General features: G+C 36.9%; 1 protein-coding gene across 2 annotated transcripts in view; it reads right to left on the reverse strand.

Moving 5' to 3' along the window:
• ROCK1 (Rho associated coiled-coil containing protein kinase 1) overlaps positions 1-24,603 on the reverse strand; it is an 80,104-nt gene that overhangs the window by 41,001 nt on the left and 14,500 nt on the right. For both annotated transcript variants that reach the window (XM_085220855.1, XM_085220856.1), the window contains 5 exons: positions 9,733-9,814; positions 5,951-6,051; positions 4,988-5,125; positions 3,596-3,771; positions 374-458 (listed from right to left, as the gene is read on the reverse strand). In XM_085220855.1, the coding sequence (XP_085076981.1) occupies positions 374-458; positions 3,596-3,771; positions 4,988-5,125; positions 5,951-6,051; positions 9,733-9,814 (582 nt within the window). The remainder of the gene's footprint in view (positions 1-373; positions 459-3,595; positions 3,772-4,987; positions 5,126-5,950; positions 6,052-9,732; positions 9,815-24,603) is intronic.

Raw genomic sequence — 24,603 nt, forward strand, 5'->3', positions numbered from 1 at the left:
ACGCTAGGAAGCATAGTAAGGATTCAACAACTTAGACATCAGCTTTGATTCTTTCATCACTGACAAGCTATCTTGGAATAATCTCATTCTTTCACACTACTTTGATAACAAAAACTTGAAGAAATAGACCAGAGGGATCTACAGACAATTAATGGTCTGTCTGAAAGGGTATAGAAGTTGATGCAGTCCCTATTTCCAGAACCATTTTCACATTTTATACTGTAATTTAATAGGATGCACAAAAAATAGTAACAGGAATAGAGGGGAATCTTGGATATCTCTCACCTAAAAAGTTTTCAGTTTATTTTATTTTCACTTTCAGATACACTTTCCTTTTACAAACAGAAAAGCAAAGTTAAAAACTTAAGCCTACCTTGTTCATTTTCATACAAGTACCAAAATCTGCTAGTTTTAAATGACCAGCTTTATCTAGCAGCATATTATCAGGCTTCACATCTCTGAAAAGAGAAAAATATTTGTATTAATTGGTCGATTTAACTGATGAAAACAGTAGAATTCATTCATTTTTAGACGTAACATAGCAACGAAAAACAACATGAAAGCATACTGTTTCCTCTATTTTCTCCCTCTTAAAGTATCATGCCCTACATGCAGATTGTGGAACTAAATGTTTTAAAAAGTGATAATAAATGTAGGAACACAGTCTCAAGTCAGTGAATTTAACAAATCTGGATGTTACTCTTGTTCCAAAATAAAATTAAAAAATAATTAAAAAAAAAAATACCAAAACACTCAGTGGTTTAAAGCCCATCTCCCTTAAGATCCAGTTCAGCTGCATAAAAAGAAATGCATCAAATTCCCAGATAATCATCTCAATCAGACCTTGAGAACACAGCTTTTTTCCCTCCTGCATCACTTCTATTTTCAGGGAACAAATGCATGTCACTTTTTGAAATATATAAGAGTGAACAACTACTTCTCTATGGCTTAAAAGGAGCACTGTTGTATGCACTTTTCCACATGGTAATTCTCTTAAAGAAAGGCAGTTTCCATAAGCTAACTGGTGAAGTTCAAAGTTAATGGTATTAAATATACTGGAGCAGAATAATAGTAAGAAGCTGCAATCAAAAATATAAAATGAGTGTCAGAAGAAAGTACATTCCTGGGACTTCAAAACAAAACTCAGGCCACTACTGTGAAATGAAGCTCTAGCACTACCTCACCTCAGGGCACACAGTGGAAATGTATCAGTATACACAGAATAATTTTAGTTGGGAGTTTTTGTAACATGCTTAGGCCAACTGCCTGATTAAAGCACAACTGAGGAAATGAGATTAAACTTCAAAGTCACATTCAGGTTCCCCAGGGTTGAATCCAGTCGAGTTTCGTATTTTTTCAAGGATGGGGATTTCACAAACTCTCATGAACTCTCTTCCATCATTTGGCCACACTCAAAATATCTCCTAACGAATAACTAAATATTCACAGACTGACTGAGGTTGGCAGGGCCCTCTGGCCACACCCTGGTTCCAACAGGGACACCCAGAGCAGGGTGTCCAGGCGGCTTTTGAAGATCTCCAAGGAGGAGATTCCACAGGCTCTGGAACCTGTGCCAGCACTCTGTTACCCTTCCTGCAACTTCTGCCATCGCTGCCTCTAACCCCTTCACTGTGCAATTTCAAGTCTGGCTTTACCTTCTATATGAAGTCTCACTGGGCCGCTGAAGACTGGTGCATTCTCTCTCATGAGAATATTACTTATGTTGCAAATAGAAACAGTGCTGACCTCATCAACTTTCTAAGGAATCCCTAGCAACCTGCTGGACTTCATTCAACTCAGCATAACCCTTTGAGGCCATATTTTAGTATACCTATTCCACTACCTCTCCATCCCAGCTACATCAAAAGCCTTTAGGTTAGAAGGCAAGTTTTACCCTTGGTAAATCCATGCAGGCTGTTCCCAGTCACCTTTTTGTCCATGTGCTTAGAAGCTGTTTCCTGATAATATACTCCATACTACTCCCAGAAACTGTCAATAGGCTGATCAACCTGTCGTCCTCTGATCCTCCTCTCCACTCCTCTCCAGTGAGAAACTCCAGACAGCAGTATCATGATACTGACCACCTCCTTCATAATCTTTGGTGCATCCTATTGACCTTAGATTTGTATGTGCCCAATTTGCCTAAATGGGACGCAGCTTGATCTTTCTCTGTCACAGAAATGCTTCAGTCTCCCAGATTATGCCACTAGGGACCTAGGAAGCCTGAGAGAAGACCTTACAAGTGAAGGTTGAGGTAAAGATAGCAGCCTCAGCCCTTCCCACGTCCTTTGTTGCTACATCAGCCCTCATTTTCATCAGTTTCCATTCACTCCTCAAATTAAAAAAGAAAAAAAACTGTCAGCCCCAAAATATTTTAAAATTTCAGGAAAAGCCAGCAGCACTGCAAATCAACTGCAATTGTCAGTTTTCTAAAGAAAGCAATACACATGCACAAATGGTTCTGCCAGACAATTCATTCATTAAATGTAGTAAGTAACATCATTAATGATGTATCACCTAGATCCTGTTCAAGCAATGGATTAATAGCTTCACGCTTTGTTTTTTTTTTGTACAAAAACTTAAGTGTTAAAGCTGATCTGACCAAATTACAAATTGAGAATATATACCATGCTCTTCTCAAACTGTTCCCACATTTTCTGTTGATAAATTTATTCTTCTACTTCTAGTTAACATAGTTAAAAGATAGACAAAAGTTCAAACATCAACAGAGAACATCTCAATTTATCTGATGAATGACGACACCTGAGGTTAAAAAGATAACACGAAATTCAGCTAAGTCCTTTTTCTCTCTGTCTGCTTTTCATTTGGCCTCTTATAAGAAAATAGGTGGTTGGGAGATTTTTCTAAACTTGTTCAGTTTCTTTTTGAATGGGTCACTGTTGCCAGGTGAGGCTCTAAATCACAGAATCACAGAATCACCAAGGTTGGAAAAGACCTACAAGATCATCCAGTCCAACCATCCACCTATCACCAATAGTTCTCACTAAACCATGTCCCTCACCACAAAATCCAAACGTTCCTTGAACACTTCCAGGGTCAGTGACTCCACCACCTCCCTGGGCAGCCCATTCCAGTGCCTAAATGCAGAGCTGAGAGTCAATAATTACTAGTAGTATATACTACCACTATCAAATTCTCCAAACAACTTTCTCTCATCAAGCTAATCATAGAATCATAGAATCACAGAATAGCCTGTGTTGAAAAGGACCACAATGATCATCTAGTTTCAATTCCCCTGCTATGTGCAGGGTCGCCAACCACTAGATGGGTTAAATGCTAATCTAACCACTAGATCAAGTGAAATGAATTAATTTAGAGTTAACTTATTCATGTCACATTAGGTCTGCATCTCTTGGTAAAGTGGGACAATTTTATTATTCTCTGAACAGAGGAACTGAAAAACTATTTTGATTGTATCACCTCAGATGTGTAATTTCTGATAGCAAGAATTTTTGAAGTCGTCATATGGAATAACATTGAAACAACAGTAAAGAAGGAACGTTAGCAATTTTAAAACTATCATAAACAATTAAATTCTGACAGAATTAAAACACTATATAAACAATTTTTTCACCTGTGTATAAAGCCCATTGAGTGAATCGCATCTAATGCAAGAACAACTTCAGCAGTATAAAATCTTGCCCATTTCTCAGGAACATCATAGTTACTCATTAAATTTACAAGGTCTCCACCAGGCATGTATTCCATGACCATGTAAAGATAACGATCATCTTGGAATGCGTAAAATAACTGTAAAAAGAAAATAAAAGAACAAGTCACTGAATGTTTCAGATATCTTTCATCTTTTGCTTGCTGGAAAACCCTGGAATTCCTGTGCCACTTGACTCACAGAGTAATGGAATTGCTAGAACTACTGCAGTAGCTTTTCACCATCCAGTAGACCTTCTGAAAAGATCTTAATCTCAAGTCAATTTCTGCCAGATTTTCCATTCTTTTATATTACTACATAAGTAGTAGAGTTCTACTTCCAGATCACAATTTGGTGCAATAAATATTGAGATAATTTCAAAGAGAGTTCATTGCATAATAGAACGTAATGTTTCCTTGCTCCCTGGAATGACAACTGACAAATATGTAAACATGAAACTACTGTACCGCAAACATCTTCCTGATTCTATTTGTGTTATCACTAAATATTTATTATTCTATTGTCAGTGTATCCATTGTTTAGAAAGTGAACCCAAATTTAAAACAACTAAAAAAGTAGTACTTCCCTTACAGTAGTCAATGCTCTGTTCAACACAATTAGTGAAAGTAAATTTAAGCATGATTCCTTAAACCTTTCAGAAAATCATAAAATACTCTGTTGGACAATCGCTCCTAGACAGACAGTGATGTAGTTACCTCTTTGACTGTGGTAAGACTTGTATGATTTTTAGGTTACTCTTGAATGATTTTGTTTAATTCTAACTTAACAAAAGAATTTACACGCTTAAGGGTAAGAACAGTTTAAATGAATGTGTTAACATGCACACACAAACGTATGATGATAGCTTCAGGCATCCTCCATATTAATTTCAAAGGCAGCAATGCTTCTCAAAACATTGTAATAACACTGAAATGAGGAAAACATAACTAGAGCAGGCAAATACATACAAAAAATGGAATATACAGTAGCTACATCTTACACATATTTCTGTTACATGGGCTGCTTCAAAGAAAACTATCTAGCAGGCTCACCAGTTTTAACTTCTATCTGGCAAAGAGTTCTAAGAATAAGCAGAATAGCTTATCTTGCAATTGTTAAAGCAAAGCAGTTCTCAACCAAGTACAATACATGCTGTTTGTTGCAAACAGCATTCCTGTTGTAAGTTATGTATTTCTCCAAGAGATCAGTGTAACAAAGAAGGGAATTTAAAAAGCTAAACCGTGAAAATACAAGTCATGCAGCTCTATAACAGAACTGTTCTACACCAATAATATTTTTAAAGGAATCTCACTATACCTGAACAACCCAGGGACTATTAGCAAAAGCCATAATATCCCTTTCTTCCCAGAAGAACGCAGAATCTGATCTTTTTATCATCTCGAATTTGCTCAGAAGTTTCATAGCATACACTCTTCTTGATGATTTATGCCTTACCTATGACAAGAGTTACATACAAAATACATTAGTTTCCCGCATTAATACAGGAAGAATATAACTGAATACATTTCCTGCTTCACTCTATTTAATAGATTTCATACGACCCATCATGCTTTTACAGAGAATTATATATTACACACCTACAAAATAATTAGATAGCACTTTCTGACACTGCTCTTTAAATACTTGCTAGAACTATCCAACAGCATCCATAGGCATAACAATCATTTTATGACTTGTAGGTGAATATCTATAAAAGGACGTGTGGAGGCACCTTTTAAAAACTAGTAAGACAATTAGCATTTGTAGAGATCATTATAAAATTGCTGCTTATGACTAGTTTCTACCACTAATTCTCAGTTTAATAAAGCAGCACAAACAAGTCTAGTTGCTGATGTAACATCAGCAGCACACATCTCCTCTCATCTGTGAGGAACTTCCACAAAACTCCAGTTATAAGCCCTGAACTGGCAGAAATTCTTTGAGTCCTAAAGAACTGTTTGAGCATCCATAAATACACCAGCAAAGTTTGCTTTTGTGGATTATGAGTAATATATATTCCACCTTTTAATAGAAGTATGACTTACAGTGCAAAACAGGTGCAGATTGAGAGTACAGAAATTCTCAAAAACATTTCCATGGGATAAAAAGAAATAGATTTCCATATATAATATATAATGTATAATATAATGCATATATAACATATAAGTAATATATAACATATATATGTAATATGTGATTTCCTCTTCTGAACTCTGTATTCAGAAATAGATGCATCAGCAAATGCTACAGAAGACTTTCAAATGTACAGACAGAACTTACCAACTGAACTTCCCCAAATGCCCCTCTGCCAATGACCTTCACCACTTCATAATCTTCAGCTTTCATCCGCAGATCCCTCATTTTATTTACTGTGTCTTTATCTACGTGAAAGAAAATTCACATTTCATATACATCAAATTGATTAAACTCATTCACCTCTTATTTTAATTTTTCAGCATTATTGAAAGATATTAAGGAGGGGATTTGGATTTTAACCTACTTCCCTATTGGAAACTTCCCTGCAGAATGCATGACCTCACTCTCATTACTGCAGTAACCAAACCTGACATAAACATAATACAAGAATGATTGTACAATCAAGTTACTGGACATTCCTCACTTGGCATTTTTTTTCTAAATAACTATATTACAAAAAAAAAAAGTAGCTATGCAAAAATCTCATACCCAGCATGATCTTGCTTGTAAGTAGATCCGTTTTAAAAGACTATTTCTGGATAACTATGCAATACATCTGAGAAAATGTTATTAAGTATACATAAGATACTCTTAAAGAAACTATTTTTAAAAACCTTTCAGTATTCTGCACTTTCATTATTCCTTTTACTGTAAAAAGTAGATTTTAATTTAAAACACGCAGTGGGAATCATGGTAATTATTTATATAAACCTGTCATTCTATAAACTACGATCATTTACCAACTCCCAGTAGGCAGATATTCTAATTCCAAATTTGGTCAAAGATTATAACGGTCTATTTTAATCCATGTGGGTCAACACTGGCATGAGATTACATGGAAAAGCTTCAAGTTTCAGTATTTCAAAAAAGAAGGAACAGATACTAAAATACTTCTAATAAAACAAGTTATACAACAGTATTTTACTTTCAAAAATAATATTCTAGGCGTAACAGCAAAGCTTGGAAAGAAATACAAGTGAAAAGAGAAATGTCAATTCTATAGTTCATGTAAAAAAAAAAAAGACCTGGCAGACAATAGAAAACTACTATTTGATTGCAGCATACACTACCATTATCTGAAGCAAAAGTGGCGTATGTGCAAATAAAATTCATTAAGATTTTATTATTCTACAGGAACAAATGCAATTTTATTTGAATAAATACTGTCAAACCACTAGTGTGGAGCCATCCCTTACAATGCAATGTGCCCCTTGCTGATTTCAACAAACTATGTTCAAACTGTAAATTCGGACAAAATATTTCAGGATCAAAATATTCTGTAATTTAAAATAAAATGCATTGCCTTATTTGCAAATTGCAAAAACTGACCTATGGCAGCAGATGGGTAGGACTGCAGAGAACTGAAGTGCAGCAATTCTTAGAAAATCAAAGAATCACTGAGGCTGGAAAAGACCTTCAAGATTATCCAGTCCATGACAATGATTTTCCAATGACTGTTAACTTACTGTCTAATCATCTCTTAACAGCACGTTCTCTAGAAAATAAAGCAAGCTCTGATTTTATTTGTAATGTAAATGACCACAATGAAGTTGTACAATAATGGTGTAAACTGTTTGGATAGCTAATACTGCAAAAAGATACTGTTTTTCTATTAATCAATAAAATGTTCCTGCATGTCTTAAGTTACATAAAGGAGTTTGTTTATTTATTTAACTCAGAATTTTGAGGCAAACTAGATTTCACCATTCCCTTTAAGGTCACTGCTCACAGACACACAGCTTGTTTTCATATTCCAGCAATGACAGCAAAATTACATCTCTAAACGCAGTCTGAAGCTGAAATAATTTGGTCTGTTCTCTACCCTTAAATTCCTTCAGGTTACATTTTACACAGAATAATTTAAACCTACAAGATACTCATTCTCAGAGTGTGAACAAACATTTTCCTTTCCTTCACTCATCCCCAAATGCAAAAGAGAAGATCTTCTGAAACTTTCTGACAACTTCACTATTCTTAAAAACTGCATTCAAATTGTGTTTTGAAATAAGAATTTCCTTTGCCTACTCCAACTTCTCCTTTCTCCAGCAGTTTCACCACACCTTCTCTGCAAATAACTGAGTATACAATATGTGTGCATAACAATGTGTACAAACTCAAACATAGCTTGAACTGTGAGAAGTTTAACATTAGAATGTAAGCTGGTTGCTGGAGTGCCTGACTTGCATGCTGAGCCACCAGCCACATCAAATGGGCTTACACTGGCACAGATAAGAAATAAAATGAAATCCACCAGTTCATAATTGTGACTTAAACCAATTTCAATGAAGCAAAGACAAAAATCAGGTTATTTTAATGAAATTACTTTGCATTTGTCACAAAAGTTGTTTATTACAACATTCAATTACAACGTTTAAGCTTCTAAAAATCTAATAAAACTTAATTTAATTCTAAGGTTTGCCCATTCTAACCACAGGCAGCAGTAAGACTAGAATCAGCAAAGACCTCTGCAGTCATTTCCAGAATTTATCTGTTTGGTAGACTGTAAAAGACTTTGTTCTTAAATGATGTGGGTTTTTTTGCTTTATTTTGCTTTTAGATATGAAAAGCAGGCAATAGTTCTATCAGTAGAATCAACATTATTCATTAAGAATATAGTTACTGAGAAGGATATTGTCTTGTTGTGGAAAAACAGAGAGCAATATGATAAATAATATGATTTCCTAAGGAGTGAAGGGTCTACAGCACAAGTAGAGAAGCAGCTGAGGGAGCTGGGATTGTTTAGTCTGGAGAAGAGGAGGTTTAGAGGAGACCTCATTGCACTCTACAACTTACTGAAGGGACGTTGTAGTGAAGAGGGGTTTGGCCTCTTCTCCAACAGACAACAAACAGGACCTGAGGAAATGGCTGCAAGTTGTGCCAGAGGAGGTTTAAGTTAGACATAAGGAAGAACTTTTTCTCTCAGAGAGTGGTCAGGCACTGGAATGGCCTGTCCAGGGAGGTGGTGGAGTTGCCGTCCCTGGCAGTGCTCAAGAGGCGTCTGGACGAGGAGCTGCGAGATATGGTTTAGTAGCATAGTGTGTAGTAATGGCAATAGGAGGGTGGTTGGACTAGATGATTTTATAGGTGCTTTCCAACCTTGTGATTCTATGATAAGAGTAAAATTAACCTGAAAGTATGCGAATTTTGAAATCTTTCCAAAAAAACCCAACAGGGAACAGAATTAACAAGAAAGTGAAATAGGGCACTGCTATCTTCCAGTTGTAAAATAAGAAAAAAAAAAAAAAGACAACAACAAAACGTTTATCACATTTTCTTCCCATATTCTTTTTTCTATCTAGATAATAAAAAGGATTATTTTGTACCTGCTAATTCCTTTAAAAATTAAGGAAGCTACGATGATGACCTAACAATTGTGTATATATAAAAAAAATAATAATTCTAAACTGATGAATATGTAAATACAGCAGCTATACAGTATTGGATAGAGAAGAGACCTTTTGTAATATAAAACAAATGCTACTGTCTGTCAGTAAACACTTCAGTATGATTTCTTGACACATTACGTCATTTTACTGCTAATTGCTTTAAGTACATTTGTACATGATATTACGCAGCAAGCTACAGGAATCCAAAAGGTTGCCAAGAACAAAGAAACAGGCCTTTCTCTTTAAAGTTTCTGTGAATACAACATCACTTATATTAGCAAACTTGAACATTCATTTGCTGGGGATTAGATTTCTACTAGTAACTGCATCAGTACTGACTGGTAAATAAACAAATGTGACTCTTAAAACACCTTGCACCCAAAATCTCTAAGGACCTTTCAAAATGCAACAACAAATTATTTTATTTCAGTTGATATTTCTAATCCCAGTTAGTTAGTAACCACAACATTAAATACTTACACCTGTTTAAGAAGTTATCAATGTTTTTGTTTTTTCGCAAGGCAGGAAAATCCAATTCATACACCAAAGCATCTAATCCATCCTGCAGAAAAACAATAAAAGCAAAATTAAATGTTTGGGAAAATACAATTCTGCTAGTCAGAGAGATGAAATTAAAATGGCTGTTCTTATCGATTTTCCATACAAACAAAATTATTCACATTTACTTAATGATTCAATTAGCTACTGCACATCTCTAAAGGACAAGCAAAATAGCTGTTACTCCTCTTCCATTGGACATTTTGAAACTTAATCTTTGTCCCTCTCAAAACAAATATACACTTGTACAAATTAGTTATCTTCATTAGCTCCACTTTTACATTAGTACTATTTTTTTCTAAACATGAAAACCTTAAATAACAGTTCTAATGAAATTCATCAACATTAAGAAGTCACAACATACCATGCAGCAAGCACCTAATCATTGAATGGCAATGGGAAAAAAGGTTAATTCCAAGAGTCAGGCCCCCCACCACCCCAACAACCCCCCATCTTTTTTAATCACAGCAATGAAGATAATATATTTACAAGGTACAAATTTAATTTTGTGAACAAATGCAATTTCACTGATTTTTCACCAAATACATTCCTTTGAACAAAAAAAAAAGAAAGAAAGAAAAAAATCCTACATTTTAAAGGTCTTGTTAAGTGACATAAACTTTGTCTTAAAGTTTATGGTCCTATTTTTACACTTTGGTGGTTTACATCTCCTCAGAGAAAAACTAAACAAAAATGTATTTGCTGAAAACCACAGATACAGCATCTAATGAAAAACAATCTAGTACTCTAGGAGGACCTTGTGAATTACACAAGTAACACCCGTCAGCCAGGTAACAAGAACGCAGATGGATAGGAAAGCTGTGGAATACAAACCACTGGGTGCAAGCAAAGCATGCCAGGAAAGTACTGCTACTTACACGTCCTACTGCCACCTACGTGCCCACACCACCTACTACTGACCTGCTGGAGTAAGCTTGTAGATCAGACATCTTTGAACTAATCAGATTGGATCTGATCAGACCTGGGTTTGGTTGTTGTTTACTTTTATGCAATTATGCGATAGACGACTGAAAGCTGATCCATCAGTCCTAACTGCTACATCCCTCAGATAACTCTGCTTGAAGAAATATTGCAGTGCAAGCTTTCTGAAAGCTTACTTTACAGGAATATTTATTAGAAGAATGTCTTTGATGTATATTAAAAAATTGCCTTTGATCCCTCACATCAAATTCCAACCTGTTTATTCCCATCAGTCAATAAGAGTTTATAAGCTATGCAAACCAAACACTACCAGTATCTAAACTATTTATAGGCTTGCAATTAAATTCAGTGAGAAAGAAATATCTCAGATGTAATGAAAACAAGCAGTAAAATCATAATAGTATTCAAAACCATGGGTAAGGAAGTAAAAATACAAGGCTAATCAGAGCTACATTAAAGGCTGGATGCTATTCATTTTGTTAATTTAATTGAAACACTGCTAGGTTAAGTTAGCTCTCCATAGAATGGCTTAGCTGGAACTCTAAGAAGCACTACAATGAAAACGATAGTCAAATTAATTATCAGAATATTTTCACAGCCCTTAAAGTATGCATCTTGAGTATATTAGAGGCCCATCATTTTGAACTTATACTGATGAGAAGAAAGGAAAGCAAACAACAACCACAAAGACATACTAATGGATCAGAAATATAAACAAGAGAGTAGGAGACTGGTAACAGCTCGGACTCCAACCAGATTGGGAAATAGTGCTAGATCAAATGCAACTTGGTCAGAAATATTTTGTATCCTTCTAAAAGATGCCTTTTCCAAAGATACACAGTAAACACCCAGAAAAACCACCAGAGAATTTCACCTTTTTGGTAGCTTCAGAAGAGAAACCATGTAAGTGTTCATGCACTTCATTTTTTTCCTTCTGGGGCATGAAAACTTTAAAAAGTCACCACAAGAAGCTAAGACTAATGGAAACATTTACACATTTTTAACATCAATCTTAATTTGCATCACGAGTTTTTTTCATTCTAAATTAACATATAATTTTACCCAGAAAAAAAAAATCACTAAGTATTCAAAGTGTCACAGCTTCATTGGTCTGTCAGTGTGTGTGCTTTTTAATAAAGTTCTGAAGTCAAGATGAGAGGGGGAAATTCACATTTAAAAAGCCACAGCAAACTTTCAGAATTGTTTAAATCAGAGTGAACCACAGAAATATTCCCTTTTACATCTTTGAGTGAACTCTCTCAAGTAAAACACTTTACAAAAAAAATAAACTTTGCAAGACAAATTCAAACTACTTGATGATCTCACGTTCACTTCAGATCACACTTCAAAATCACACAAGGGACACCTAAAGGTGTTGCACACAAGCAGCTTCTTACCACAGTCTCTTTAACAGTAACCCCCCCTTTGCTACAACACCCAGAGAAGAAACAACTATTTCAAGTGCTACTGCTGGAGAAGGAACAGGGAGAAGTAGGCAGGGAGAAGGCAAAGCCCAGCAGAAGAGGCACACAGAGACAGGAACAAAGGACAGAGTTACTGCGATAACTGGAGAAACAAGGTCAAGTGAAAGGAGACACAACCATTACTGTTGATAACTGCAAAGAGAACTTGGCTCTCCTGTTTCCATCTTGCTCAATGTGCCACCTGACCCCTGCCTGATACAGACAGAAAGGAATATCTTTCCTTCAAGACCCATGGGAGCCATATCTCCTCCTCTTTAATTACAGTAATCAGACGCTGTTTATTAAAATAAACAAGATGTTTTCATGATATTGAAACCATATCAATGGGAAAAACCTGGTTTTGATACATATCTTTAAACACAGCACAGCCAGGACATCTTACCAACATTTACAGCTTGGAGGTGTTTTCAACTAAACCTGAGCTGTAAGGGAGTGAAATGGAAGGCCGCTCTGGACTCAAATACTGTCTCCAAAGAGGAGGACAAGGATGACTAAGATAGAGGACATGAATAAGTACAGAATATGGCGATGCCTTTTTGGTATATGTCAGAAATTGCATTGCTGTATTTAATAGCACACTACAATTTTCTTCAGTAATTTTTTCTTCATTTGCTCTACCTGTTTAAGTGTTTTGCAGTTACAGCATCACATAAATAATTCCACACCCTAAAGGGTACATGAAAACATACTTCATTTTATGTATTTTGTCACCGTGCCTCAACCACAAAAGTAATGATGACTACCCAGCTCCTCCATCACAATTTTACACAGTTCCATCATTTCCCCTTCAGCCTTTTATTTTCCAATTATCCTTGTATGAAACGTATTTCAAGTCCCACCACCACCCCATGTTTTGTTTCTCATCCTCCTATGTACTTTTTGAACTAGAGGGAAAACCACAAATAGTACTATATATATATATATATATAGTTGTGTTCACTCCAAAAGCATAAACTACAGCACAGTATCTCCTGTTTCTGCTCTTCACTAAGTTAATAACTGAATCATTTGAGTACTTCGGACTGTCACTGTGCACTGCACTGATTCTTATACGCAACCAGCTACTATAAGCCAAATCTAGTTCAACACTCAACAAAGATCAGAGTTTATCCTCCCATGCTGAATTTCATCTACTGCTTTTAACCATCCAGGCACCAACAAATAATGATTTTTTCTTTGTTCTGCTTTAAATTTTCACTACCCTTTTGGCATAAATCCCCTCATTATTCACCACCTTAGATCACTTATTTCTGAGAAATACCACAAGCCTGTTATATACCGTTACTGATCTCTCTGTTGAGTGAGTCGATCGCCAACTCTTACTTTATTCACTCATCCACAAACAACCCCATCCGAGAGCAACTTATTTTTGATAAAAAGCTGAAATGAAGAGCTTTATCAAATGCTTTTTGTTTGCCTCATACTCACTAATTCCCTCAAGGACCATGGTAGGTTTGCAAAATATGACTTCCTTCCACAAACAGGATTTAAGGTGCTCCCCATCCTTATACACAGGGGCTCATCTGTTCTGTTGCTGGGGCTGGGTGCTCTTGCATTCCCCCCAAGAGGGGGGGATTGTTTTTTTTCTTCAAGGAAAGAAGAAAAAATGTTATACGTTCAACATCTTCCTTACTGCTGTCAAAACAGTTTTAAATAGCAATGCAGAAAAACAGAAAGGTTACACACAAAAATGTTCCATGTTTGAATGAGTCACCATCAAGAAAAAAAAAAAAAAAAAAAAGTGGATAAATATTAACCAGTCTCAGTAATTTTATTATTTTTTTTGTCAATTTGTACAAGAATCTTTTCTAGAACGCTCTAAGGAAGGACTCCAGTATCAGAAATCCTGCATGCATTTTCATTAAGAGGCATGCAGACAGATTTCTTTACTTTCCCTTCTGTTCTTCTATACATATAGAAAACAATAACATGTATCATTAGCATACATATTAATTACATATTTTAGTAGCTTTGAATTTCATAATTCATAATTGAATTTCAATACATTAATATGTATTATGAATGTCTTTTCATTAAGATTCCTTAACAATGTTAAGGAATGCAGTATGACTTAAGCAGTTCCACGTCAGCTGGTACTGCTGTACTCACAAAGTTTTGACCTCAGCCCAAAGCGTTCACAAATCAAGCTATCATTCCCACCATGACTGCAGGGAGCTGTCTCACTTTGTAAATACACTCCTTAACCTCAGAACTCATTACAATATATGTAATACTGTTTTTATTCAGACATAAGAAATAAACTTTAATGCAATTTTTACAGTGAAATTTAGTGTTAAAATAACTCAAACTCTATCAAGCAACTCCAATATGGCAAAACACATTATCACCATGTTTAAGTGATACAAAGCCAAACATACATGACCTACATTATCAGGATACAGCCACAGGATTATTTCTAATTTTTATTATTATTTAACTTCATATATATTTCATTACTATGTACCTAATGGAAGTGTGTGATTAAAAAAAAAAAAAAGAATAAACCCAGATGAAGCACAGCTTCTGAGACAACTGTCGATTTATCTATCATTCAGACAACTAAGAAACCTAGTGAGTGTTATCAGCATACAAAAGTTGCATTCCTTGGACTGACTGGCAGTTATCCAATTTTAGAGTCTTTGCTACTTTTCCTTTTTTGGAGAGAGCACAGTAAGTCTTCAGAGCAAACAACCCTCACCATCCATATTTGAGTTCCCCGCATTGTAACTATTTTCCTGTTTATTTCTATAGTACTAGAGCTTCCTCCCATACTTTAAATCAACAAATCTGACTGAACTTTATCCTCGGGGTCCATCATAATTTTTCATCAGTCCTACGTTACAAAATGTACATACATGATCTGTGCTGAAATGTCAATAGGGACAGTAGTGTGAGAAGTGAGTTTTTATATCCTACCTGCAAACTTGCACTAAAAATAGTAACTCGACTCCACAGGGAAAGAAAAAACATGTTTCTCTGAATTGCATCATCAGATCTTTGTATTGTTAAAGGGACCTGGAAAGGCTGGATAAATTGGCAGTCTTGTGAACTTCAGCACAGGCAGATGCCAAGTCCCACATCTGGGGAGGAAATGCTCCTGCCACCGATACGTGCTGAGCACTGACCAGCTACAAAGGCAGCCACTAGCACCCCTAAGCTGTGATACCTACAGCATCTCCACCAGGACAGGAGAGGTGATCCTTGCCCACCACTCAGCTCTGATGAAGTCATCCCCGCACTGCTGAACCAAGTCCTGGGGCCCTCCAGAAAGAGCAAATCCAGAAAAAGGCCATATAGGTGACTAATGGACTGTCATGAGAGGCTGAGAGAGAGAGCCAGAGAAATGAAGGCTCATGAAGACCTTATCCACGTGTATGAAACAGAAGGGGATGAAAAAAAGAAAGACCAACAGTGGTATCCACTGACAGGGCAGGAGGCAACTGAAATTAAAACACAAGATTTCATCTGAAGAAAAATTAGTGATTAAACACACCTGTAAGTGCGGTCAAACACTGGAACAGGTTGCCCAACATCCCCGCAGAGATCCTGAGAATCTAACTGAGCATGATCTCGGGCAGCCTGTTCCAGCTGACTCTGCTTGTGATGGGACGCTGGACTAGACAAGCTGCAGAGTTCATTCCAACCTTAATGACTCCATTCCATCTGTAACACAGAAATTTCCATTTTTTTTTTCCAAGGCTACAGCTACGCTTTTGCTTTGCATGAAGAAAGTATTAGGAGTGAGTTATCTTGTCCAAACATCCTTAACACCCCACAATTAGCAGGCAGACCCCGTTACAAGGCTTAGCTCTGCATACTTGATGTTTCTTCAGCCCTTGAGAAAGCCTTGGAGCCATCTTCGAGCTCCCTTACTGTTTTGTGAAACATCCTACTGCCAACTCTGTTGGTAAGGAAAGACACAAAGCTTTCCCTTCTTCTCATGCCCAGCATTATTTCCTCCCCACTTTTTTTTTTTAATGTATTTTTCATACAAACTTTTATAATCTACTAGTTTCAGGCAGTATTCTTCGAAAGCCAACTTTCAGGCCAATAGGACTACATTTATCCATCTCTAATTAAGATTATACAGTTTTAAATTAATCGTATTCGTTTACATTGCTGCCCAGAAAACACGGAACTGCAATTTAGTGCTTCATCTTTAAAGTAGACAAGTGAATGTACACAGAGTTAAGACACTTCACTTAAGAATTTTCATTACACTGTTAGACTAGGCAAAGTATACAAACTGACATGAGCTTGAGTACAAGGCACTTGATTCATGGCACCTTCTTGTTGCTGGCATCTACAACACTACAGAGCTCATTACTTCTTTGTATCTTGCAACATTCACAGAGCTTTCATAAATTTAAGTCTTTTACAAAGAAATTTTTTCCCAATCAGTAAGGAGTTTAATTCAATAAAGATTTAAAATCTCAGTAATAAGATCCTGAAACCTCAAGTCGAGGGCATTGAAAGCAGTAATAGCCATTGCCTTCATTACAGCATTGTGAAGATTTTTTTCCATAAATAGTTTCAAGTTTCACCTGTGACACAACTCTGCACAGTTAAATGCAAATATAAGTACTTAATTGGTAACAGTCTTTTTAGCACCCGTATTCATACAGAAGAAAATCTTGAGCAGAGGACGACAGACAGGCAGACAGAAACTGTACTGCTCTTTCAAAAGCATGCAGTACTTTGGGGTCTTTGCATTTCAGACATATTTTGGGTTCTACACATTTCAGAGGTTTTGTTGCCCCTGCCAACAAAAACCTCTAACATCATAACAACACTAATTTCACTATAGTAGGAAATTACAGTGTGGTTAATATTTATTAAATCCAAGCTTAAATTTAATACACTGGTACTTTACTACTTCAATATATCATCTTCATTAAGTCCATTTAATCTGATATCTTTAAGAACAGCTATAAAATGAGAGAACAGTGTTTTCAGAGAAGATGAAGAATATATATATATATACACACCAAAATATCACCAGGAACATATTTCAGTCAGATTTATGCAGCAATAGGTGCAACGTGGGTTTGGAAGCAGATGGAAGAGATGAATGAAAGCAGTAAAAACTAATTGCTATTAAGTCAAATTATATTATTTCATTTTGTAACAAGAGAGGTCTCTTGATAGCTGTAGCTGATTTCCCTTAAAGAAGTTCACTTGCATGAGTTGCTATGCTGTGGTACGCTCTTTTACAACCTACAAAGCTTCAGTACAGTGCATGATATGTGCTGCCATCCAAAAGATATCTTACATGCAGAAGAAAAGACCTGCATAACTATCTGGAAGGATATGTTGGTTTCCTGACATCTCAATGTGCAGAAAATAAAAACATACACTAGGTTTTATATGATTTAAGCAAGCTATATTTGAATTCACACTAGGATTAAATAATATGTAAGTACAACTTTTTAAAACTGCCCCTTCCAATAAAATTACATTGAATGTGCTGAACATAAATACACTTAAAGCATATTATAGTTAAAGGTCTGACTGGCATTCACACCACCACGGATCCAACACTGTGCAGCAGCTCCAGCACTAAGCAATGGAAGTGCCTCACAGATCTGGAGCTCCCTGCAACCACAGCAGCCACAGAAATACCTTGGGAGGGAAGTGACCTCACATCCTTTTGAGTTACGCAAGTTAGCCTGTTTGCTGAAAATATACCACAAGCCCTGTTCCCACATCTCAAATGTAAAGTAACCTGGGGGGGGGGGGAACTAAATCTCACCTGCAAATTACATCAGCAAAGGTGACATGTCTACAGTATTCTTAGTTATCTTCAGAGGACACTCAGCCACAGGCAGCACACAGATCAACTGCTTCTGCTTGTACAGTCCATCTGAACACACACACTCAGTTACCGATTCAGAATAACAGAGTCAACAGCCTAAGAAACACTCATTAGAAAGCAAAAGTAGGATGGATAAAAACACTGCAGATAGAAACACTGGTACACAACTGTCCTTCAATAAAACAGCAAACACAACTGATAAACCAAAGATATGGAAGAATAAACTGTGCCAGTATCAGTTCAGAAGTCCAAAGGTAACAAACAACTTCAGTCAAGGGAAAGCAACTGTACAACACTGCTATGAAACAGTGACATTTATAGCAAAGGAAAGATCCTCCTCTGCAACTGATGCTTGGGAAACCACAGTTTGCCTCTTCAAGCTTTTTCCAGGCAGGTATCCATGAAGTCAGCCTTCCGAAGCTAACTTCAGCCAGCTGGACAGGATGAGAGCTAGCAGGGTACCAACATGTCCATAAGAAGAAAGGTAACATGTGTAAGAGGTATTTAATATGCAAAACAACCTTAGATCTTTTAGCTCAACATACTACAAAAATTCTATCCTAAAACTCTACAATAAGTCAAAACAGTTTTCCTATTAAGAGGTGAGAAGTAGCCATGACAGAAGTCTGAAAATGAAGGTAATGAGAGAATTATGCCAAAAATACTTTCTGGAAACTGAAAGCGTGATCTGTAGAACTATATGGTGTCCTTTGCTGTCACACAACCCACGGACTGCAAAAAGGAGGAAAGTTGAGCACATCGTCCTGAGAGCATCAGCTTTGGGAAGCTTCTGTGGCTGTACGACCCCCGTCAGAGCTCTATCTCCATTTCTGCAGTAGGCATTCCATCACAAGCAATCACACGTCAAACAGATATTTGAAATATGCAACTCAACAAGGACTGAGGCTACTTAAGAATTTGTGCATCACTACACAGCTTTATAATGCAAATACTCGCAAAGCCCACGGGCTTTTTTTTCCACCTATCAATAGTAGAAAAACTCCAGCCGCAGTAAAAGTGAAAGATTTACATGTACATAAAACTAATGCTGTTCTATACTCATTTTTTTTTTCCATGATGAATATAGCTACAAGAATGATCTTAAAGTTGGCTTGTTTCGTTTTCAGGTAATAAAAGTTCAATGAGATTTATTTTAGATAGAGGCAAGATAATTCTACTGCCAAGCACTGAGATTCTTCAGAATGGACAGGATTTTGTTACTGACAGCAGCAAAGCAGCAAGCTTTTCACATTTTTAGGAGATTTGCATCCCTAATATTGAACAAAGCACTTCTGAGAACAAATTGCTTCTAGCTTCTGACATCCAGTGTGTTAAAAATTTAGAACCTACAAGTATGATCTTACCCACTGCCATTAAGAAGCTAAGAAAGAAGTGACAAAGACACCCACTTTATCAAAATCCCCCTGAACAAACAAATGGTAACATAAGCAATGCCACTAGTAATGCATCTTTGAAATACGTTGGATGCTTATGTGTATTTTTAAGTCACAAACAGCGACTGCTTTCATGGGTAAAGGCATTTGCATTCACCAGTAAAGCCAGAAATCTAGCAAGGTCTAAGTAGGACTTCACCAATATCTGAGACCAATCTCCTCCAGAACACTTTTCACTCTGACAACACATCAGTCATGAATAAAACCAAGTGCTTTGGACTGCACATTAAAAAGGGGTGTAACCAATAAGAATTTAAAACCTATATGAAAACATGGTTGCACATTCAAGTACTGTAATTACAGACCTGAACTAAAGCTGTCTACCATAGCTCAGGGCGGCTTTTGCAGATTGGAGTTTCTCACGTGATAATTAGTAGGGGTTTTATTACACATAGCACAGCAAGAATACATGTCACTTCTCCTGAGATTTTCAATTTCACTTTTTGAAAACTAGAGGAACAGATGCTGTATCAGGAATTCACTGGTTGTACCCAACGCTTATTTCTAATCTAGAAAGGGTCCTGATATATTAGGCTTGCAAGCTTGTTTAGGGATTTGTAAATAAGTTTTCTACATTCCTTTCAAACCTTGAGATTTATGCTTGGGAAAACTAAAGCCATTAGCTTCATATACCAAGAAAGAAAATGTGCCCTGAAATTTTCAGTACAGTTGCTCAAGCCAGAGAGACATTTCAGCATGGTTGCTCAACCAAGAGACAGACAGCAAAAGATTGTAAAATACTGGTATCCAGCTGTTACTATGTTGGGTATTTACACTGAGTTTAAGAATTGCTATTGGAGGGAAATAAAATACTAAAATTCTAAGAAACAGATGAAAAACAGCTCTTCTAACATGTTGCTCCAGACACACTGATATCATAGACCAGTGTACATCATCAACTCCTCTTTAGTACTACTCTCCCCACATATACAGAACACTTCAGAACTTGGGAAAAGCATTCGCCCTGCCAAGAGGATGCAATAGACTGATATATATCCTCCAAAGCCATGATTTTCTTTTAGGTTTAGAAAACAAATCTTAGTCCAAGAGGAGAGAGAGCCAGGGATGTCTGGACCACTGCCACTACCATGGAATCTTGTCAAAGTCTCTCCTGCCTGTCCTTACAAGGGAGCAAGGCTGAGCTTGGGCTGATTATGTTAATCTCAACAGGAGATGAGGACAAACCATCCTTTAGTCACACTAAATATGCCTGTCAAGAAACAAATCAGGGCACTCTAACGTTACTTCTTCTGCTCCTCCATCTCACAGACTGTTTGGAGTAGCTGTCATTTAGTTTCTCTTTAAGCAGAGAGCAAAACTGATGAAAGCATGTTTTCTAAACAAGCAAACAAACAAAACAAAAGCTAACTGAAAGGCTGTGTGTGAGATGTGTCAAACTGCTAGATGATTTCTTTCCTAGTCACTGTCTTACGAAAGCTCTTCTCCAGCAGTTCAAGAAAGGCAATGAAAAACATACTACTCACTTGACTATCCACATGAAAGGGGGCACTGCATTATCTACTGGCCACAACCAGTGGTGCAAAAGCCACATCCAGCCAGTTCAGTAACATCTGCTCCTTCCAATTCATGTAAAATCTGCTTTCATAGGACACCAAGCAAAATAGGCTCCCAATTCCCTAAATACTTGAAAATAAATACCAGCAAGTGATTATACCAGAACATCATTTACTGAGCACTATCCCCTTGAACTCAGAATTAACTTTCCCTCAGGCCTCCTCCACTTCTCTTGGCAGAAGTCCCTGCTGGACTGCAAAGCCAACTTCTGAACAGCTATATGAAAACAGGTACATGTACACAGTCATTTTAGAAGCAGATGCTTGCTGTCAGTCATGGCCACTTTATAATTGAATATAATTAGCTAACCTCAGAATCCATAGACTTAAGTGGAAATTAAGAAAACCGTTAAATCTTCTGTGGTATTTAAACAAAATGCACTGGCATGGAAATAACTGTCATTCAGAGTTAACTAGATTCTGAAATGCAGCTAAGCAATTCAGTTTAGAAGAGTTAAAAAGAAAAAAAAAAAAACAAGAATAATCACTCAAGCTTTAGGAAAGGTCTAGAAATGTGCACATTTATGTTCTGTATACATCAGACATCCCAAACAGCACTTAAAAATACCCCGAAAAACTGATGTATAATTTTCATTCACACTGCATTCAAATGTTTAGAGCTTTCTCCCTTGCTCCTTCCAATTTGGACATAATGTACACAAGGATGTGAACTGATCTTTTTCCTTATGACTTCATCTCTCTCTCAACCTACAAAACTGTAACAGGACAAACCTCAATTGCCAAAGTTTATCATGCTTTGCTGAAAAACCTCCTAATCTGGCCATATCCTAGAAGATAACAGTCCAGTATAAGAAACTGTTTTTAAATGAATCTTCAACAAAAATGCAGGTTCAAAAATGACCTTATCACTTACAGTACCCCAGACTGTAACTCATTTGAACATATTGCTGTTAAGAAAATAAGAAGAACGCCAGAAAATTAACATCAGGAGTCAAACCAAACCCATCTATGAATTAGGTAACTTCTGAAAACCAAAAGAAAAGTTCAATGTTGTCTAGAAGACAAGAGGAAGAGATTAGAAAAAGAGCTGAGTGGAACAGTTTCAAATTCTCACACGCTGTTTCTTTACATAAAGGTTAACCCTCACAACTGAGAACAGTCTTGTGAAGATCCCATAGTCTGACTCACTCTGGTTCAGGACATCATCCAATAATGTGAATGCGTTAGACAGATGTGATTTTTAATAGCCAAAATGCCCAAGATGCCAACAACACTGATAGCAGTCATTCCAGTACTAGCCGGAATTTGATATGCACTTTCCAATGAGCCTATTTTGTTGCTAATCATAATACTGCTCCCTGACAAATAAATATGTATATATAAACTACACATAAAATGTACATATAAACGTTCCTCCTGTGGAAGAAGGGACGGGCAACTCAGAAGGAGTACAGAGAAGTTGTTAAGATGTGTAGAGAGAAAATCAGAAAGGTAAAAGCCCAGCTTGAACTCAACCTGGCTGCGGGGATTAAAAGGAACAAGAAACCCTTTTACAAATACATCAGTGGTAAGAGGAGGACTCAGGAGAATCTTCATTCTTTATTGGATGAGGCTGGGAATGTGACCACTGAGGATAAGGTAAAGGCAGAGGTTCTGAATGCCTTCTTTCGTCTGTCTTTACAGGTCACACCAGTTATCCTCAGGGTACTCTGCTCTCTGACCTGGTAGTCTCAACTGGAGTGCAGACAGAACCCCCTGCGACTCGGGAGGACGCAGTCAGAGACCTACTGCTCCAGCCGGACTGTCACAAGTCCATGGGGCCGGATGGGATTCACCCGAGAGTGCTGAGGGAACTGGCGGAGGAGCGGGCTCAAAGAAGGGCAACAAAGCTGGTGAGGGGTCTGGAGCACAGGCCTTATGAGAAGTGACCAGTTTGCTAATTTCTCCATCTTGGGAGAGTTCTTAACCCAACCGCAAAATCTGAACTCGCTGGATGAAGTCTTAGGAATGTCCTCCCAGACAACCTTCATCTTCATTGAAACATATTGAATGCAACAAAGAAAACAGTCAATTCTACAGGACCTTTCCACTGCATTTTATTTGTGAATTCAGAGAATTTCAATTTAAAGCTGCCAGTTAGGTATTTCCTAAATGTTTTTCATAGTCATAGTTGCAGCAGTTCATCTTTTTGTTCATTTAGAAACTAGATTTGAAGTGTAAGCATTCTATGATTTATTTTCCTCCATCTGCTTATGCCACCAGATTTATTAACTGTTTCCTTCAGTTTTGGTGTTTTTTTTTTCTTGTTCAGTTTGGTTGGTTGGGGCAGGGAGCGGGGGTGGGGAAGATAGGGAGTTGTCTAGGGTTTGCTTTGATTGTTTTGGGGTTTTTCCCCATTGACCCAATCTGATATTGTAAAATGAATGATATGAAAATTGTGCTGACTAGCATATGACCCTGCACTCTGCTGTCCCCTCAAACAATTGTGCACACAGTAACCATACAGACCAACTAGTACTGTTGAAAACAGACTGTCACCCTGATATTCAGGGACTTTTTTTCTAGCTTTGATCACAAAGCATCAAGAGAAAGGGAAGAGCAAACAGTGAAACACTGCATGCATGTTTTCTCTGAAGCTTGAGATCACAGTGCGTTTGATGCCTCTTCAAAATTAAATCAACTACACATTGGCAGAAGGAATTATTTGCATCAAGTTTGCTATTTTGTGAATGGCGTCACAGTATATACAAGGAACTATGATGGGAATGTTCCTAACAACATCTCAAGTAGGAAATTCCAATTTCACAGCACTGGGAACTAAGATTCCTGCTAAGCCTTCTGAATATTCAATTGAATTTGCAGGATTTTTTATTATTATTATTTTAAAAGAAAATGCATGACCTTCTGTTAATATAAATATAGAAAAGCTAATCAAGAACATACCAAACGTTTTTCTTTTTAGTCAACTTGCATTTAAACATCTTCAGTGATTAATGAAGCTTTCACTAAAAAAGCTTTTCTGTGAGCTTTCTCACAGAAAACCTGTGAGATAGACTTTAAGAAGTAAAGAAGTCAAGCAGTGACCTCATTAAAGCAGAAAAACACTAAGCACTCAAAATATGATGCTAAGTATGCTTTTGGAAAAAGAATGAACTTAATTACCACCTTTATTACAACTCTCAACAACTATTCAGGTGAATAAAACATTTCACTGATCCCTACCCCTCTGGAAACCATACCAAACAGGAATGGCCTCCCATCATTCTACTGAGCAGTGGATGCTATGGTTTATCAGTTTAATTGCAGATGAAAATGCATACAACTTCATTTTAACAGTTTCATATACACCATCCAACTCAGACAGGTGTTACTGAACTTTTCTGTAAAAAGCATCACATCTCTTGAAGCTCGTGTTTAGTGTCTTCAATTTCCCTTCCCAGAAAATACAATGAATCCCTACCATAATCTACACAAAGTTTGAGACCAATGTCAGCCAGGTTATGAACAGGACAGTTTCCATGCTACCAAAAACCTTAAGGCATCATAAACATTTATTTCTATAA

The sequence above is a fragment of the Meleagris gallopavo genome, chromosome 3, assembly GCF_905368555.1.
Source record: "Meleagris gallopavo chromosome 3, MGAL_WU_HG_1.1, whole genome shotgun sequence".
Taxonomy (NCBI): domain Eukaryota; kingdom Metazoa; phylum Chordata; class Aves; order Galliformes; family Phasianidae; genus Meleagris; species Meleagris gallopavo.